Source organism: Eschrichtius robustus, chromosome 13 (genome assembly GCF_028021215.1).
Source record: "Eschrichtius robustus isolate mEscRob2 chromosome 13, mEscRob2.pri, whole genome shotgun sequence".
Classification (NCBI taxonomy): domain Eukaryota; kingdom Metazoa; phylum Chordata; class Mammalia; order Artiodactyla; family Eschrichtiidae; genus Eschrichtius; species Eschrichtius robustus.
Window position 1 is genome coordinate 9,053,476 of NC_090836.1, and position 21,339 is coordinate 9,074,814.

Below are 21,339 nucleotides of genomic sequence, written 5' to 3' on the forward strand. Positions count from 1 at the left end.
AATGGTTCTTAAATGTTTTTTAGTCTTTTCTATATGCTTTTCAGCTGAATTGGATTCTATTTCTTCCTTATGTTCATTTATAGATGTTTTTTTCTCTACAGAAATCTCATTATCCATAACATCAATTTCTGCCTAATTGCAACTCAGTCCTTCAGGTCTGATTTCTTTATTCTGTCATGAGTGCTGTGCTGTGCCCTGATTCCCCCTTCAGGATTATAGTACTAACTCCTACAAATGCTAGGAATGCTGACACATGACAGCTTTAACATCTCAACCAAGAGACATTGCTCCCAGCTTAAGACGTTTGCCTCACCTAGGATCACCGCCCTCCCTATGGGCCACCTGCCTCCCATATCTGGTTGATACAAGAGATTTAAAGACCCAGCCCTCACCCTAATTTGGGATTATTCTGAAGGACATTCCCAGCCTCAGAAATCTCCATGCGGTTGGCTGCAGCTGAAGCTAGATTTATCACAGCTCATTCTGTTCAATACTGTTTTCCTTCTTTCCCACTAAGTGTTGATCCCAAGAGCACTTCTGACACAATAACCTCTGTCTCAGATAAAATTTCCCTAAGAACATAACTTCCAAAGGATTCCAAAAAAATTGAGATTTGGGGGATATATCGATATATATTTCTGGATATAAAATCCACTAGGATTCCTCTCCTGATTCATCCTTAAATTTGAGTTGCATCTCTTATCTGTACTCCCCAAAGAACATGTTCTTTATCTATCACTGCAATTCTACTGGAAAACTGCAAAAGCTGTATAGTCTTCTGAGTTCCCCACTATTTTGTATTGAATACAGAATCATGAAAATTTTTTATTCATGATTTTCTAAGGTTTCCAGCATAATCTCACCTGTTATTAAGTGGTATATTATGCTTTTGCTAGATGCTTCTTTGAGTAAGTATATGAGAAGATATATATATATAGTCATGTGTTTCAGGGCATGGGTTGTGGCATTAAGATGCCTAAGTTCAAATTCTGGCTCCATTACTAACAGATTCTACAGTCTTGAAAAAGTTAACCATTTCTCTCTTCTATAAAATATTGCAATTTACCTTATAAGGTTATCTTGAGAGTAAAATTGATTAACACTTGTAACAGCACTTGACATGGAGTAAATTTTAAATATATGTTCCCTATTATTTACTTTTTCTTAGAATCTCTAGACTTTGTCAAGGAATATGTTTGATTTGGGGTAACTTTTGCTTGTACAGGAAAAATTAGTGCGTAATTATAACGGGCATCCCTGCAATTATCAGCCAGCATACAGCTCTTCTCCTGAGAACTTCCCACCCTCCAATACATACGACTATGGCTAAGGTGACTGTATTTTTAAGGCTTAGCCCTTTCTTTTTTTTTTTAACATCTTTATTGGAGTATAATTGCTTTACAATGTTGTGTTACTTTCTGCTTTATAACAAAATGAATTAGCTATACATACACATATATCCCCATATCTCTTCCCTCCTGTGTCTGCCTCCCTCCCACCCTCCCTATCCCACCCCTCTAGGTGGTCACAAAGCACCGAGCTGATCTCCCTGTGCCATGCGGCTCCTTCCCACTAGCTATCGGTTTTACGTTTGGTAGTGTATATATGTCCATGCCACTCTCTCACCCTGTCACATCTTACCCCTCCCCCTCCCCATGTCCTCAAGTCCATTCTCTAGTAGGTCTGCATCTTTATTCCCATCCTACCCCTAGGTTCTTCATGACCTTCTTTTTTTTTTTTTAATTCCATATATATGTGTTAGCATACAATATTTATTTTTCTCTGACTTACTTCACTCTGTAGGACAGACTCTAGGTCCATCCACCTCACTACAAATAACTCAATTTCGTTTCTTTTTATGGCTGAGTAATATTCCATTGTATATATGTGCTACATCTTCTTTATCCATTCATCTATTGATGGACACTTAGGTTGTTTCCATGTCCTGGCTATTGTAAATAGTGCTGCAATGAACATTGTGGTACATGACTCTTTTTGAATTATGGTTTTCTCAGGGTATATGCCCAGTGTGGGATTGCTGGGTCGTATGGTAGTTCTATTTTTAGTTTTTTAAGGAACCTCCATACTGTTCTCCATAGTGGCTGTATCAATTTACATTCCCACCAACAGTGCAAGAGGGTTCCCTTTTCTCCACACCTTCTCCAGTATTTATTGTTTGTAGATTTCTTGATGATGGCCATTCTGACTGGTGTGAGGTGATACCTCAATGTAGTTTTGATTTGCATTTCTCTAGTGATTAGTGATGTTGAGCATCCTTTCATGTGTTTGTTGGCAATCTGTATATCTTCCTTGGAGAAATGTCTATTTAGGTCTTCTGCCCATTTTTGGACTGGATTGTTTGTTTTTTTTGATATTGAGCTGCATGAGCTGCTTGTAAATCTTGGAGATTAATCTTTTGTCAGTTGCTTCATTTGTAAATATTTCCTCCCATTCTGAGGGTTGTCTTTTCGTCTTGTTTATGGTTTCCTTTGCTGTGCAAAAGCTTTTAAGTTTCATTAGGTCCCATTTGTTTATTTTTGTTTTTATTTCCATTTCTCTAGGAGGTGGGCCAAAAAGGATCTTGCTGTGATTTATGTCATAGAGTGTTCTGCCTATGTTTTCCTCTAAGAGTTTGATACTGCCTGGCCTTACACTTAGGTCTTTAATCCATTTTGAGTTTATTTTTGTGTATGGGGTTAGGGAGTGTTTTAATTTCATTCTTTTACATGTAGCTGTCCAGTTTTCCCAGCACCACTTATTGAAGAGGCTGTCTTTTCTCCATTGTATATTCTTGCCTCCTTTATCAAAAATAAGGTGACCATATGTGCGTGGGTTTATCTCTGGGCTTTCTATTCTGTTCCATTGATCTATATTTCTGTTTTTGTGCCAGTAACATACTGTCATGGTTACTGTAGCTTTGTAGTATACTCTGAAGTCAGGGACCGTGATTCCTCCAGCTCCATTTTTCTTTCTCAAGATTGCTTTGGCTATTCGGGGTCTTTTGTGTTTCCATACAAATTGTGAAATTTTTTGTTCTAGTTCTGTGAAAAATGTCATTGGTAGTTTGATAGGGATTGCATTGAATCTGTAGATTACTTTGGATAGTAGAGTTATTTTCACAATGTTGATTCTTCTAATCCAAGAACATGGTATATCTCTCCATCTGTTTGTATCATTTTTAATTTCTTTCATCAGTGTCTTATAGTATTCTGCATACAGGTCTTTTAACTCCTTAGGTAGGTTTATTCCTAGGTATTTTATTCTTTTTGTTGCAATGGTAAATGGGAGTGTTTCCTTAATTTCTCTTTCAGATTTTTCATCATTAGTGTATAGGAATGCAAGAGATTTCTGTGCATTAATTTTGTATCCTGCTACTTTACCAAATTCATTGATTAGCTCTAGTAGTTTTCTGGTAGCATCTTTAGGATTCTCTATGTATAGTATCATGTCATCTGCAAACAGTGACAACTTGAAAGTAATGCATTTTAAATAGAAGTGGTTGCATATATGTGAAAGGGGAATTAATGGCATTAAAACTTGAAACAGCATTGGGGATAGGGGAAAACTGATCTAGATTATATTTTTCTTAAAATTTTATTTTATATTAGAGTATAGTTGATCAACAATGTTGTGTTAGTTTCAGGTGTACAGCAGAGTGATTGAGGTAAACGTACACATGTATCTATTCTTTTTCAAATTCTTTTCCCGTTTAGGTTATTACAGAGTATTGAGCAGACTTCCCTGTGCTATACAATAGGTCCTTTTTGGTTATCTGTTTTAAATATAGCAGTGTGTACATGTCAATCCCAAACTCCCAGTCTACCCCTTCCCCCCCCACCAACTCCCCCTGGTAACCATAAATTCATTCTCTAAGTCTGTGGGTCTGTTTCTCTTTTGTAAATAAGTTCGTTTGCATCATTTTTTTTTAGATTCCACATATAAGCACTAGCTTTTGGCAGGAAATTTATCTTTTCTACTATGATGAGAAGCAAGGAATTAAAGATGTGAGTGAAATTGATATATTGAAAATCTGCTAGAAAGACTTCTGCAAGCAACTTGAGAAACAGATGACTATGCCAATTTGTTTTAATTTATTTTTAATTTCTGCTTTTTGTTATTATTGATATTTCTTTGCATTTTTTACATTTTTTGTATATTATGTGGTAAACCATTTATCATTTATATTTCCCACTGTATTTGTTCTAAACGCTTATTTCCACAGGTCCCAATTGTAAATGAGTAAGTAGATTTTGAAATAAAAAAAAAAGACTCCCAAAGACTAAAAGTATTTATGACAAATGATATGTTTATTAATATGTAATTCTCAGAAAATCAAACAGGTTCTGAGTTTCTAAGTTGTCTGTGCTTCTCTGTTTTTTCTCCTTTAACTCTAGACTCTGGCTTCTTCTATCATGAAGTCATTTATCAGTTTCTGCCACAAAAAAAAAAAAAGAGTTATGAATAACATGAAGTGCTAATAGAAGAAAGGCAGGCAGGTCTTGAATATGGAATGTTATTGAGATGTGCAAACCTCATCAGTTTTTTTTTAACTTTCTTCTGAGTGTTTAGCACAGACAGGCTTCTCACACACACATGAAGAGGACATGGTGCAGGTATCCATGCCAACAGTGTGCACATTTGCATACACACAATTCCCCTGGAAATCCGTACTTGGCCTTGGTAGACTCCTGAGAAATTTAGAAAACACAAGTCACTGGCCACGCACTGTGTTCAAATTAAGTAGCATTACTTAAGAACATGCTATGTGAAACCAATTATACCTGGCGCTGTAGGGAACTCAAGGGAGTAAAGGCACTCTCCCTCTTTTCAAAGAACTCATACATGTATATATACAAAAAGAGATGGGCATATAAGTCATAAATAAGCTTCACAAAATGTGATAGTTATTTATGAGTATTTATAAGTGGGAAAAGGTACACCTGTATAGAGAAGAAGAGAAGGGTCCAGCTGGAAAATTATGGCAATAGCAGGAAAGACAGGACATATGATCTGGGGTACATAATTAAGTTTAAGTACAGATTAGCATGATAGAAACCACATGCATGTACAGCTACCGTTGGAGGAGGGATATTTACTTATAAATACATTAGATATAAAAGCTAGCCAAAATTAGTAATGAAATTTGGAATATATATGTATATGTATATATGTGTGTGTGAGTGAGTGTGTGTGTGTGTGTTTATCCTTGAATAACGTGGATTTGAACTACGCAGTTCTACCTATATGCGGATTTTTTCAATGGTAAATACTACAGTACTACAGGTTGGTTTAACTGTGGTTGGTTTAACATGTCGTTCTGGAACCGCCTATAGAAGGGTAGACTATAAGTTCTAAGCAGATTTTCCACTACATGGAGGGGTCAGTGCCCCTAACACTCTTGCATTATTCAAGGGTTAACTGTATATGTAATATTTCAGGACACTTGCCTCTGCTCTGATAATGTTCATTTTACTTTAATTCACATTTTACTTTAATTTACCACTGATATAAATGCCACAGGGTAGATGTTATCAAATATGCTGATTGAATTTAGTCCTTTACTAAATGTCTAGATTATAAAGAACATTTTAGATCAATGTTAACAAAACAACTTTTCAGCAACTCTAGAGCAAAGCTGGTTGTTTAGTACTATCTAAAAAAAAAGGCAGAGCTTATTTCCTGATTTATTAAATGCATAGTACATTTCTTTTAAAAATGCCAAAGGAACTAGAAAAAAAATTCTGAACTGTGTTGGGAAAGTTAAATCGCCAAAATATTTCATATGTTATTTCATTCATTAATTCAACATACCTATTGAATGTTCTATGTTCCAAACATTGTACAAGGTTTGAAGTAGAGGAAAACTTTCAATTCACAAAATTCCAATAATTAAAATGATCAACAATGAAAGTTAGAATAGACTAACAATGCAATAGTGCAGGCAAGGCTGGGAAAATATTCAAGTATATTTACACAAAAAATATTTACACAAACTATGAAATACTTAAGGGACATGTAAAAAGACAAAAATTATTTAAATATTAAATTTTAGCATATGATAAGTGACATTAAAATCAGTGATGAAAGTAAAATGAATCATTTAAACAATATTGACAATTGATTATTTAATTGAAATACACATAGACATATAACTATATCTACATTTGAACATACATGTACATGTTTCAGCTTTCTACCTCATGTCTTAAAATAAATTTCAAATGAACAAAGACAATCTCATTATACTTCAATGTTAACCATTTGTTCATATAATAAAAGCAAATAAACTTAAAAGGACAAATTATTAAAGGAAAACACTGGTAAGATATGTGTGCAAGAGAAGTTACAAACTTAATATATAAGGAATCATACAAGAAATAAAAGGTAAATATTTTAAAATGGTCAAAAGTATTATTATAGGTTATAAGAAAAACAGCCTCACTAAACATCAGAATAATATAACCTAAAGGAACAAAATAAAAATAATCAGCTATCAAAATTATCAAAACTTTGAAATATTATCTAAGATTGGCACACAGTGATGAAAGAGCTTGAAAATATTTTTTCTGCCATAGCTGTCTAATGCAATGTTTCTGAATAACAATAGAAAAATATGTACTTAAAACAAAACAAAAAAAAAAGTCCCAAATTATTTGGCTGAGGAAAGACAATTTTATCTATACTTCTTCCCAATAAAATTACCAGAGAGGTCCCCATCTTCCCCACATTATATTTCTTATCTGAAATTGTAATCATTCAGCTCATCTAATAATAAGGGTATATTTACACTAATTATGAAATATCTAAGTGACCTTATGATTTACAAAATTGCTGACAGTATAATATGAAATAACAAAAACAAGAAATAAAGAGGTCTAAATTCGACCCCTCTTCAAGAAGAGAAATTATCGTCTCTATTTCCTCAATCTCTTTAGGCCAAAGGATCTTCTCTATTTCCTCAAGCTCTTTAGGCCAAAGACATTGAAAAAGGAGTAAGGAATTGGATTTTATACTAGAAACTTACAGGCTAGGAGAAGGAAGGGAGCCATCTTCCCACTTCCATTGATTGTCCTCTTCTTTATAAGACAGGCCAAGCCAAGTGTGATTTACTGCAAGTAACTTCATGATGTACTACATGGAACCAAAATACACAAAGATGTTAATACTAAAAGTGCATTAGAGATACAAATATAGAACTTGTGTCTAAAGAATCATAAAAATAAAAATAATGCAGTCTGTATATGCCCACTGATAAATAAAACATTGAAAAAATATTTCAGTTCTTTAGTGTCTTAAACCAGGAATTAAACACCAAGAAGAAAAAAAAAAAAAAGACAGAGCTAATAGAAATTTTTATTTTATTATTTTTAGCTTAGTTCTAGTAATGATAAAGGTTTTTATTTCCCCAGTGTATTTTAGAAATATTTAAGTTGTAAAAAGAAAGGGCACAGCATTAACTGTATTGTAATTTCATCCAATTTTTTACACTTACATATATTTTTTAAATCTATCACACAAATGCATGCACTTGGTTTTAGAAGTCAAATGATGCTAAATATTGTATATACAAAATAGCAGTCATTCCCTCCCTCAATGAATGCCATTCTCCAGAGGCAATTAACTGTTCCTAACTCTTTATTAGTTCTATGACTTCCTATTTTATGAAGACAGAATTTTTAGTCTCATGCCCTATCTTCTCACCTCCTATATCCTTTTGATATAGTTATTTCACAGTTTTTACATGGTTTTTACTAGGTAAAATTTACCATACTTTTACTAGGTAAATATTATTTTTTTCTGAACTGAATAGTAAGTGATGATTATAATAGAAAATTTTATATTTAAGAAGACACCACACCAAGATATGAATTACTTTCTTATTTTATCATTTATTTAATACTGTGCCTATTTTTAGAGCTTGAGATATATCATTGAACAAAAATGAGAAAGATCCCTGCTTCTGGGGGATGTGGGCCAGATAGAAGTAAAAAACATACATGTAAATGATATGATACATAAGAAGGTGACAAGTGCTATAAAAAGTTAAAGCTGGGTAACAATGCCTAAAAGTACAGAGGAGGGGTCTGGCGGTGGGGTGGGCACTGGTACACAGGTTGTAATTTTAAGTAAGTTTGCCAGGGCAGGTCTCATTAAGAAGGTGACAACTGAATAAATAGTTGAAGGAGGTGAAGTAGCTCGCCATGGTTGCATCTGAGAGAAGAATTCTGCATGCAGAAGGAAGAGCAAACACAGTGTTTCTGCAGTGAATGCATGCATGGTGTGTTAGGAAAGAAAGGTGTGTTGATGTGGAGCACGCCAGGGAAAGATGAGTGGAAAACGAAGAAGGAGAGTGCCCCTTACCCTGGTTTCAGAGCTGCAGGTGAGCCCTTCCTTCTCCTGGTGGCTACTCTACATTTATATCCCAGAAGTAAAGAGTGAACTACAATCTCACCATCAATCTACTCCTTTCTGTCTTCAAAAATGTAGCATTCAAAGAGACACAAAGATCCGAACACTCTAACCAAGAAACAATTTCCACGGTTTGGTGGTAGCAGTGGTCTCTGTATTGTACCCAGTGACTCAGAGAAGGTCCACACCTGTCTCCTAGGAAAGAAAACATTTACAACTCAGAGCCCACAGAACCTCACAAACAAGGCCTCATGTCTTCACACGTTCTCCCACTTCAAAGAATGAGGCTGTTACTAAAAATTACTGTCAACTCGGAATTTTCTCACTTCCAAATTACCTTGTTCCACATTTAGTTCTTGTAGAGCCTCAGTGATATACTCATTCTGTTTTTGGAGCTGCAGTAAGATTTCTATATAAGACAGCAAGACTTAACATTAGATAGGAATACACATCTCATCTGATTTTTTACTGTGCAAGAGTCATAATAATAATAATGATCAAGTGGCAAAATGTACAAATAATTTTAGTCCAATTCCCTTCCCTACTTAATTAGCTTCATCTCTGGCTGAAGTAATCAGCTGCTTAGAAACCATCCGTTTAAAATGCACAACTTAGTTATTATAGTCAGCAATACTGTATTATAAACACAAAGTTGCTAAGAGATTAAAACTTAATTGTTGTCAACACAAAAAGGAAATGATACTTATGTGACATGATAAAGGTGTTAGCTAACACTATTGTAGTAATCATATTGCAATATATAAATGTATCAAACACACATGTTGTACCCCTCCAAATTACACAAGGTTATACGTCAATCGTATCTCAGTAAAAAAAAAAAAAAGAAACTAGTCTTTTAACATGACGAATCACTAATGCACTCTCAGATGGTTCATTTAATTTTTCAATATAGATTCAATACCTCAAGGGGAAAAAAAAAACCCTAACATTTTAATGCAAGGCCTTTGTAAAATATTTATTTATCACAACATAGACTATTTTTATATTATAATTTAATTAGCATAAAAGCAGCTTTATGATTACTCTATTATTATAAGTGTCTCTCCTTAGGAGGCACTCAGAAACTATGAAAACACCACTGCTTTTCAGATATTTGAGTTCTTCCATTTTCATGCTCCCTGAACATCTTGCACACCTTGAAACTTTGGTTTATTTTTGGTCTATATATTTTCTCTAAGCCTCCCAAGGGCAGGGTTCATATTGTATTTATCCTTGATCACCAGCCAAGTGGCTGGCATCTGGTGTGCACTGAATAAATGTGAATGATTAACTGAATGAATGAATGAATGAATGAATACAAGAGGTTATATTTGGTAAATGTGAGACACTCAGTTTCAGAATATCCATGAAGAACTAAGAGGCAAGAAGCCATCAAAACCACCATGCTGCTCTATTAGTTCCTATTGCATTATTCAACCAACCATTTTATGGCTGCAACAAGAAAAACAATCTAGCATTCTAAACTAACTAAAGATAGTTTGTTCTAGCTCTAACATTACCTTTATTTTGGTCAAGAGCTTTTTGGACCTGAAGAAAGTTTTCCTCTTTGTTTTGCAAAGACTCAGTCTGTTGGATAAGGCTCTTCATCTTGCTCTTTGATTCCTGAACACTTTGAAAGTCTGGAACAAGAATTCCAGATGAGTATAAAACACATGCTCAGTTATGAAACAGTAGGGTATTAGATTGTGAAGTTTAATTTCTATAGTAGATCTTTAATAAAATTCCCCATAAATGTTTTCAAAAACTGTAAAACGATATTTGGCTAAGTATGTTTTCATTAATCCACTATTATTTCTAAAGTCTATGCCTAAATCTAAAATATCATCCTAATTCCTTATAAGATTCAATGTGTGTTTATATGAACAGGACAGTGGTTCAAATGAATTAAAATAGATGACAACAAAACCACAACAACAACAAAAACCAAGTCTCAAATGAATCTTTTGGCATCATGACATGATGTAATGTGTAGAATTTCACTTCCTAATCGAATTTTAGAATTCTGAATTTCAAGCTAACTTTATCAATGAGAAACTACTATTTTAAAATAACCAGTTGTGAACAATTTTAATAATAATCCAAACATTCTGTTGATCTAATTTAGGATGCTGCAGGAATGGGCAGTTTGAACAAACTGAAAAATTCCTTTTTATTTTCAACATAAAGACAGTTACAAATTCAACGAGCTTAATATATAGTAACTTCTAATTTTCAAAATACTGATAATAATCATTACACTCAGTAAATTCTGCAGTAATTTCAACAATATAGCGTCCCTGGAAAAATAATGTGGTTACTGAGAACTCACAAGGTTAAATTCATTCATATAGTAAAAAGTTGTGATACTTTCATGTCATTTTTTCCTGTTCTCCATTCAGTATGGCAATAAAACATTTACCAAAAACTATTCTCTGGGAATGGTTTAATGAAATATGATCATCTGACAAATAGTCTATTATTTCTTTTCTCCCAATAGGTCAGACTTACACTGATAACCAAAGAATCCACACAACATCAAAAGCAGCAGGCTGAAGACTCCCAGGATCACAGGGATTATTCCACGTAGAGAGAAGGAAAAGCGAGAAGCTAAGAAACAGAATGCGTGAAAATCAGAGATAATGTAAACGCCTGTTATTTGAAAGATTAATATCATTAGTCTCCTTTTATTATTGTTAAAATGCCCACATTTTCTGAAAAATAATGCCTAATGTGTGAATTACTATGAACTATTAGGCTGAATGAAAGGGGGGGGGGAAACTATTTTGGAGGATGTGCAGAAAAGAATTAAAGTAGCAGACCTGACTTGTTATCCTGTAAGGCCCGCTTACAAGGTTGGCCTTGGCTGGCATCTGGAAACCTACATTTCAGTAGGGTTTCCACCCCCATTCATTGATAGGCACGGCTTACCATGTCTCCACTGTTTGTGCAAACAAGATAGCTTGTGCTGAACCGTTGCTTTCCTTCAGGAAGTCTGTAATTTTGTTACATGCCAGCTGGAAGCTGCCTATGTGATTAACCCCCAGTAAATACCCTGAACATTGATTCTCTAATGAGTTTCCCTGGTTGGCAACATGTGACACATAGTCCCAACTTGTTGCTGGGGAATTCGTGTGACCTGTGTGACTCTGCTGGGAGAGAAGCCTTGCAAGCCTGAGCTTGGCCTCCCCAACACTTCACTCCATGTGCCTTTTCCCTTTGCTGGTGACGCTTGTTAACCATTCATTGTCGTAAATCTCAGCTAGGAGTACAACTGTATAGAGTCCTGCGAGCTCTCCTAGTGAAACGTTAAACCTGAGTGTGTCTTTGGGGACTTCCAGCACAGGTGAAAATTTTACATACAGAAATTATTAAATATCCTTAAACCAGGCACAAAATTTCAGTTCAGATTACGTTATCGTCATTAATATGATCAGATGCAGAAATGCTTAACAATTTTAAATCTGTGTTATTATTAAGATAGAACTCTTTATTTGAACTTGACGACTAGTAGTATGTTCCCTTCATAAAGAATTACAGTAAATCTTAGTGAATGTTTTAAAGGGATGATATTTGGTTTTAGGTCAAACAACATCTATAATTTATTCAATTTCACAAAAATAATATGCTACATCCCCACATTCTAGAAACTAAACTTTCAGAAGAAAGTTTTGTTAATAGTCTTTTACTGGGAAGTTTATTTCCCTCCAAAATAAATGTATAAACTCCAGTGTAAAAAAGATATTTCTTTATATTTTGGAAGAATTGTATTTCTGAAACAAGGTAAAAAATTGCTGTCAAGAGAATGGTTATATTCATGACTAATACCCAAACCATTTCTTTAACTTTCTCAATCATATAACTTGGTGGTTATCAACCAGAGGAAAGTTTGTTCCCCAGGGGACATTAATAAATATCTGGAGACATTCTTGGCATCATAACTGATGGGCGGGTGGTACTGACATCTAGTGCATGGATGCCAAGGATGGTGCTAAACATCCTACAATCACTAAACAGTGTCCCACAGCAAAGGGTTACCTAGCCCAAAATGTCATTAGTGCCGAGGTTGGAAAACCCTGCTCTATTAAAACATGTTAAGTTTAATTATGATCAAAAGGAGGCATCATGTAATAGGGTTCTACCTTTCTTTGTCTTTTTTACAAATTTTCTGAGTTTTAAACCTTGAACAAGCTTAAGTCTCTCAGTTTCATGTGAGAAAACAAGTCTAAATTTGGACCAATGGCTTCTTTCATCTTTAACTATGTTCCTTAATATATGAAAATTTCAAACCTCTCTGTCAGAAAATACACTTTCGTTTTACTTCTATATATGTTTTGAAAATGTTTTAATCTTTGTATTTTCTCTAAATTTTTAAAATTTCCAAATAGTAACAACTAGAGAAACATAAAATGGAAGATGTATCTAAAGATAACAAAGAGAGACCTTAAATGAATAAAATCTGGTATATCTACTTTACCATCCACATTGGTGTGCTCAGGAATCGGGTCCCATTCATCCTCAGGTGGAGGAGGAGGAGGAATGGCAAGAGGCCGTTCCACGTCCACAATAGGGATTGTCTCTGTCTGCTCTGTGTTTTCTTTTAGCATAGAAAATATATAATTACTTTATAACCTTGTAAAGCAAGTGAGATTAGAACTTAAGAGATTCATTACCATTTTCAAAGATCACTAGAAATACAAATATAGCAGTAGTAAAATCAAAGATACTCAAAACACATTTGCACTCAACAGCCCATCCAGCTTTCCTAAAAGCATTTAAACTGGTTGATTACACTTTGGATCAAGCCAGGAAATAGATAATTATTTCTTTTAAATATATTTAAAGGCACTCTTTCAGGTATATGTGGGAAATATTAAAAATACAATGCCCCGGGCTTCCCTGGTGGCGCAGTGGTTGAGAATCTGCCTGCCAATGCAGGGGACATGGCTTCGAGCCCTGGTCTGGGAAGATCCCACATGCCGCGGAGCAACTGGGCCCGTGAGCCACAATTACTGAGCCTGCGCGTCTGGAGCCTGTGCTCCGCAACAGGAGAGGCCGCGATGGTGAGAGGCCCGCGCACCGCGATGAAGAGTGGCTCCCTCTTGCCGCAACTGGAGAAAGCCCTCGCACAGAAACGAAGACCCAACACAGCCATAAATAAATAAATTAAATAAATAAATAATTTAAAAAAAAAATACAATGCCCCAGTAAAATCATAACCAGCAGTCATGACAAACAAAAACAACAAAAATTTTATTTTCATTAAAATGGCACAGGACTTTTAGATTTTAAAAAAATACCTGGAGGTTGATCACAGTCTGAAGCATTTGACATTATGGAGAATTTTGGATGATTTCTTTATCCCAAAGGTGAAGAAGAGCTTACAAAGTTGTTGGCGGATGAATGAAGAGGTATTTCTTCCACTATCCTCCTAGAGTTGATGACAAGTCCAGACCTAGCCTCAGGTGGTACAGCTACTTACAGTTGTATGAAACTAACTTAATTTGGTAAAAACCACAGAGGAAATATGAATCTCTAACTGGATATTTTCTAATAGGTATACAAAAATAAAATCACCCCTACTTAACTAAACTATGTACAACAAGCCTTTAAATACCATCTGGTTTGTACAGGTAATAGTCCATCACTCCAGAAATAAATTAGGAAAAGCCACTGTCATAAATAATATAATTGAGTAGTCTATAGTGAAAATTTTTATGAGAACTGAGTATGCAGTAAAGGAAGACACAGGTATATGGAAACTAAGGTTCTAGACAACCAGAGGAATTTTAAAAAGGAATTACGCTGGAAATAACATATCTGTTCATCAAAGGTGGATTTAAATGACTGCCTATATAAAAAGGCATTTGAAGAGAGAAATCACATAATAAAACCTATATGTCCAGATAGTGACAGTTTGGCTTAAGGTTTTTTGGTACTACCCCCACCCTGACATTGTTTCAGAGGAAAAACAAGTTCTATTCATATAAATATGGTTGGGTAGCCACCGACAATCTACCTTTTGCTCTTTACTTCTCAAGTGAAAAAAGTTCAATATTTGTAGTGGGAATAAATAGATATTGTACACAAACAAAAATAGACCTAAGACTCAGGGCTATAACCTCATAGAAACTAATGTATGTGTGAATCAGGCGAAACCACACAAGATGCCTCAGATACAGGCAGTGGTCATAAGTTTCCCACGGTCCTATGTCCAGTTCAGATCAAAAGGTCTTACAGGGCTTCCCTGGTGGCGCAGTGGTTGAGAATCTGCCTGCCAATGCAGGGGACGCGGGTTCGAGCCCTGGTCTGGGAAGATTCCACATGCCGCAGAGCAACTAGGCCCGTGAGCCACAACTACTGAGCCTGCGTGTCTGGAGCTTGTGCTCTGCAACAAGATAGGCCGCAACAGTGAGAGGCCCACGCACCACGATGAAGAGTGGCCCCCGCTCGCCGCAACTAGAGAAAGCCCTTGCACAGAAACGAAGACCCAACACAGTCAAAAATAAAAAATAAAATAAAAAAGGTCGTACAAATAATCCTAAAAATATATCACATTTTATCTTTTAATGTATGAAATACAAGGTTGGTTGACCAAAAACAATATTATAACATTCCTGTTCATTCAAAGATCTCAGTGAAGCCAAGGGTAGAGATAGCAGAGATTTTATAAAAAATATTCTACACTGATTGTCTGCCTATATTGTAATTCATTTTTATTTTGTTTACTTTCTGACTCTAAATTGAAAAATCTGGTGTCACCTTCAAGATGGCAGAGGAGTAAGACGTGGAGATCAACTTCCTCCCCACAAATACATCAGAAATACATCTACATGTGGGACAACTCCTACAGAACACCTACTGAATGCTGGCAGAAAACCTCAGACTTCCCAAAAGCCGTGTGGCTGACAGGGTCTTGGTGCTCCAGCCGGGTGTCAGGCCTGTGCCTCTGAAGTGGGAGAGGCGAGTTCAGGACATGGGTCCACCAGAGACCTCCCAGCTCCATGTAATATCAAATGGCAAAAACTCTCCCAGAGATCTCCATCTCAACACTAACAACCAGCTCCACTCAACAACCGGCAAGCTACAGTGCTGGACACCCTGTGCCAAACAACTAGCAAGACAGGAACACAACCCCACCCATTAGCAGAGAGGCAGCCTAAAATCATAATAAGGTCACAGACACCCCAAAACACAGCACCGGATGCAGTCCTGCCCACCAGAAAGACAAGATCCAGCCTCATCCTCCAGACCACAGGCACTAGTCCCCTCCACCAGGAAGCCTGCACAACCCACTGAACAAACCTTACCCACTAAGGGTAGACACCAAAAACAATGGGAACTACGAACCTGCAGCCTGCAAAAAGGAGACTCCAAACTCAGTAAGTTAAGCAAAATGAGAAGACAGAGAAATATGCAGCAGATGAAGGAGCAAGGTAAAAACCCACCAGAACAAACAAATGAAGAGGAAATAGGTAGTCTACCGGAAAAAGAATTCAGAGTAATGATAGTAAAGATGATCCAAAATCTTGGAAATAGAATGGAGAAAATACAAGAAACATTTAACAAGGACCTAGAAGAAATAAAGAGCAAACAAACAATGATGACACAATAAATGAAATTAAAAATTCTCTAGAAGGAATCAATAGCAGAATAACTGAGGCAGAAGAATGGATAAGTGATCTGGAAGATAAAATAGTGGAAATAACTACTAATGAGCAGAATACACAAAAAAGAATGAAAAGAATTGAGGACAGTCTCAGAGACCTCTGAGACAACATTAAACGCACCAACATTTGAATTATAGGGGTCCCAGAAGAAGAAGAGAAAAAGAAAGGGACTTAGAAAATATTTGAAAAGATTATAGTTGAAAACTTCCCTAATACGGGAAAGGAAATAGTCAATCAAGTCCAGGAAGAGCAGAGAGTCCCATATAGGATAAATCCAAGGAAAAACACGCCAAGACACATATTAATCAAACTACCAAAAATTAAATACCAAGAAAAAAATATTAAAAGCAGCAAGGGAAAAACAACAAATAACATAAAAGGGAATCCCCATAAGGTTAACAGCTGATCTTTCAGCAGAAACTCTGCAAGCCAGAAGGGAGTGGCAGGACATATTTAAAGTGATGAAAGGGAAACACCTACAACCAAGATTACTCTACCCAGCAAAGATCTCATTCAGATTTCATGGAGAAATTAAAACCTTTACAGACAAGAAAAAGCTAAGAGAATTCAGCACCACCAAACCAGCTCTACAACAAATGTTAAAGGAATTTCTCTAGGCAGGAAACACAAGAGAAGGAAAAGACCTACAATAACAAACCCAAAACAATTGAGAAAATGGAAATAGGAACATACATATCGATAATTACCTTAAATGTAAATGGATTAAATGCTGCCACCAAAAGACATAGACTGGCTGAATGGATACAAAAACAAAACCCATTTATATGCTGTCTACAAGAGACCCACTTCAGAACTAGGGACACATACAGACTGAAAGTGAGGGGATGGAAAAAGATATTCCATGAAAATGGAAATCAAAAGAAAGTTGGAGTAGCAATTCCCATATCACACAAAATAAACTTTAAAATAAAGACTATTACAAGAGACAAAGAAGGATACTACGTAATGATCAAGGGATCAATCCAAGAAGAAGATATAACAATTGTAAATATTTATGCACCCAACATTGGAGCACTTCAATACAAAAGGCAAATGCTAACAGCCATAAAAGGGGAAATCAACAGCAACACAATCATAGTAGGGGACTTTAACACCCTACTTTCACCAATGGACAGATCATCCAAAATGAAAAAAAATAAGGAAACACAAGCTTTAAATGACACATTAAACAAGATAAAATTAATTGATATTTATAGGACATTCCATCCAAAAACAACAGAATACACTTTCTTCTCAAGAGCTCAGGGAACATTGTCCAAGATAGATCATATCTTGGGTCACAAACCAAGCCTTCATAAATTTAAGAAAACTGAAATCATATCAAGTATATTTTCCAACCACAATGCTATGATACTAGATATCAGTTACAGGAAAAAATCTGTAAAAAATACAAACACATGGAGGCTAAACAATATACTACTTATTAACCAAGAAATCACTGAAGGAATCAAAGGGGAAATCAAAAAATACCTAGAAACAAATGACAATGAAAAGACGACAACCCAAAACCTACGGGATGCAGCAAAAGCAGTTCTAAGAGGGAAGTTTATAGCATTACAATCCTACCTCAAGAAACAAGAAACATCTCAAATAAACAACCTAACATTACACCTAAAGCAATTAGGGAAAGAAGAACAAAAATCACCCAAAGTTAGCAGAAGGAAAGAAATAGTAAAGATGAGATCAGAAATAAATGAAAAAGAAATGAAGGAAACAATAGCAAAGATCAATAAAATTAAAAGCTAGTTCTTTGAGAAGATAAACAAAATTGATAAACCATTAGCCAGACTCATCAAGAAAAAAAGGGAGAAGAGTCAAATCAATAGAATTAGAAATGAAAATGGAGAAGTTACAACAGACACTGCAGAAATACAAAGGATCATGAGAGATTACTACAAGCAACTCTATGCCAATAATATGGACAACCTGGAAGAAATGGACAAATTCTTAGAAAAGCACAACCTTCCTAGACTGAACCAGGAAGAAATAGAAAATATAAAGAGGCCATTCATAAGCACTGAAATTGAGACTGTGATTAAAAATCTTCCAACAAACAAAAGCCCAGGAGCAGATGGCTTCACACGCGAAGTCTATCAAATATTTAAAGAAGAGCTAACACCTATCCTTCTCAAACTCTTCCACAATATAGCAGAGGGAGGAACACTCCCAAACTCATTCTATGAGGCCACCATCACCCTGATACCAAAACCAGACAAAGATGTCACAAAGAAAGAAAACTGCAGGCCAATATCACTGATGAACATAGATGCAAAAATCCTCAACAGAATACTAGCAAACAGAATCCAACAGCACATTAAAAGGATCATACGCCATGAACAAGTGGGGTTTTTCCCAGGAATGCAAGGATTCTTCAATATATGCAAATCAATCAATGTGATACACCTTAGAAACAAATTAGAGGAGAAAAACCATACGATCATCTCAATAGATGCAGAAAAAGCTTTCAACAAAATTCCACACTCATTTATGATAAAAACCCTCCTGAAAGTAGGCATAGACGGAACTTACCTCAAGAAAATAAAGGCCATATATGACAAACCCACAGCCAATATCATTCTCAATAGTGAAAAACTGAAACCATTTCCTCTAAGATCAGGAGCAAGACAACGTTGTCCACTCTCACCACTGTTATTCAACATAGTTTTGAAAGTTTTACCCACAGCAATCAGAGAAGAAAAAGAAATAAAAGGAATCCAAATCGGAAAAGAAGAAGTAAAGCTGTCACTGTTTGCAGATGACATGATACTATACATAGAGAATCCTAAAGATGCTACCAGAAAACTACTAGAGCTAATCAATGAATTTGGTAAAGTAGCAGGATACAAAATTATTGCACAGAAATCTCTTGCATTCCTATACACTAATGATGAAAAATCTGAAAGAGAAATTAAGGAAACACTCCCATTTACCATTGCAACACAAAGAATAAAATACCTAGGAATAAACCTACCTAAGGAGATAAAAAACCTGTATGCAGAAAACTATAAGACACTGATGAAAGAAATTAAAGATGATACAGATGGAGAGATATACCATGTTCTTGGATTGGAAGAATCAACATTGCGAAAATAACTCTACTATCCAAAGTAATCTACAGATTCAATGCAATCCCTATCAAACTACCAATGACATTTTTCACAGAACTAGAACAAAAAATTTCACAATTTGTATGGAAACACAAAAGACCCCGAATAGCCAAAGCAATCTTGAGAAAGAAAAATGGAGCTGGAGGAATCACGGTCCCTGACTTCAGAGTATACTACAAAGCTACAGTAACCATGACAGTATGTTACTGGCACAAAAACAGAAATATAGATCAATGGAACAGGATAGAAAGCCCAGAGATAAACCCACGCACATATGGTCACCTTACTTTTGATAAAGGAGGCAAGAATATACAATGGAGAAAAGACAGCCTCTTCAATAAGTGGTGCTGGGAAAACTGGACAGCTACATGTAAAAGAATGAAATTAGAACACTCCCTAACCCCATACACAAAAATAAACTCAAAGTGGATTAAAGACCTAACTGTAAGGTGAGACACTATAAAAGTCTTAGAGGAAAACATAGGCAGAACCACTCTATGACATAAATCACAGCAAGATCCTTTTTGGCCCACCTCCTAGAGAAATGGAAATAAAAACAAAAATTAAGAAATGGGACCTAATGAAATTTAAAAGCTTTTGCACAGCAAAGGAAACCATAAACAAGATGAAAAGACAACCTTCAGAGTGGGAGAAAATATTTGCAAATGAAGCAACTGGCAAAGGATGAATCTGCAAAATTTACAAGCAGCACATGCAGCTCAATATCAAAAAAGCAAACAACCCAATCCAAAAATGGGCAGAAGACCTAAACAGACATTTCGCCAAAGAAGATATACAGATTGCCAACAAACACATGAAAGGATGTTCAACAACACTAATCATTAGAGAAATGCAAGTCAAAACTACAATGAAGTATCACCTCACACCAGTCAGAATGGCCATCATCAAAAAATCTGCAAACAATAAATGCTGAAGAGGGTGTGGAGAAAAGGGAACCCTCTTGCGCTGTTGGTGGGAATGTAAGTTGATACAGCCACTATGGAGAACAGTATGGAGGTTCCTTAAAAAACTAAAAATAGAACTACCATACGACCCAGCAATCCCACACTGGGCATATACCCTGAGAAAACCATAATTCAAAGAGAGTCATGGGCTTCCCTGGTGGCGCAGTGGTTGAGAATCTGCCTACCAATGCAGGGGACACAGGTTCGAGCCCTGGTCTCTAGTTGCTCCCTGGCATGTGGGAAGATCCCACATGCCGCGGAGCAACTAGGCCCATGAGCCACAACTACTGAGCCTGTGCGTCTGGAGCTTGTGCTCCGCAACAAGAGAGGCCGCGACAGTGAGAGGCCCGCGCACCGCAATGCAGAGTGGCTCCCACTCGCCACAACTAGAGAAAGCCCTCACACAGAAACGAAGACCCAACACAGCCAAAATTAATTAATTAATTAATTAATTAATTAATTTTTAAAAAAAGAGTCATGTACCACAATGTTCATTGCAGCGCTCTTTACAATATCCAGGACATGGAAGCAACCTAAGTGTCCATCAACAGAGGAATGGATAAAGAAGATGTGGCATATATATACAATGGAATATTACTCAGCCATAAAAAGAATCAAAATTGAGTTATTTGTAGTGAGGTGGATGGACCTAGAGTCTGTCATACAGAGTGAAGTAAGTCAGAAAGAGAAAAACAAATACCGTATGCTAACACATATATATGGAATCTAAAAAAAAAAAAAAATGGTTCTGAAGAAACTAGGGGCAAGAGAGGAATAAAGACACAGATGTAGAGAATGGACTTGAGGACACGGGGAGGGGGAAGGGTAAGCTGGGACGAAGTGAGAGAGTGGCATGGGCTTATATATACTAACAAATGTAAAAAAATAGCTAGTGGGAAGCAGTCGCATAGCACAGGGAGATCAGCTCTGTGCTTTGTGACCACCTAGAGGGGTGGGATAGGGAGTGTTGGAGGGAGACACAAGAGGGAGGAGATATGGGGATATATGTATGTGTATAGCTGATTCACTTTGTTGCAAAGCAGAAACTAACACACCACTGTAAAGCAATTATACTCCAATAAAGATGTTAAAAAAAAAAAGCAAAATACTGAATACTAATAGTATAGTAATACTAATACTAATACTCTTAGTATAGTAATACTAATACTA

At 36.0% G+C, this 21,339-nt stretch overlaps 1 protein-coding gene across 1 annotated transcript; it reads right to left on the reverse strand.

Annotated features, from left to right (window-relative positions):
* Nucleotides 1-4,546: 4,546 nt before the first annotated feature.
* On the reverse strand, nt 4,547-13,740 carry LOC137775711 (C-type lectin domain family 12 member B-like). The gene is made up of 8 exons (XM_068561818.1): nt 13,707-13,740; nt 12,884-13,003; nt 10,918-11,016; nt 9,930-10,049; nt 8,747-8,818; nt 8,453-8,604; nt 7,025-7,131; nt 4,547-4,688 (listed from the first exon to the last, which is right to left on the reverse strand). The coding sequence occupies exons 1-8, from the start codon at nt 13,738-13,740 to the stop codon at nt 4,547-4,549; spliced, it is 846 nt and encodes a 281-aa protein (XP_068417919.1).
* Nucleotides 13,741-21,339: the final 7,599 nt, after the last annotated feature.

What these genes read in the sequence shown, in the direction of transcription:
- LOC137775711 (XM_068561818.1), bottom strand. Translation starts at nt 13,740, where the DNA reads ATGTCAAATGCTTCAGACTGTGATCAACCTCCAG. An exon ending in TGAGCACACCAATGTGGATG is followed by an intron (nt 11,017 to 12,883) that starts GTAAAGTAGATA and finishes TCTGTTTCTTAG; the next exon opens with CTTCTCGCTTTTCCTTCTCT. An exon ending in AGAACTAAATGTGGAACAAG is followed by an intron (nt 8,605 to 8,746) that starts GTAATTTGGAAG and finishes TTTCTTTCCTAG; the next exon opens with GAGACAGGTGTGGACCTTCT.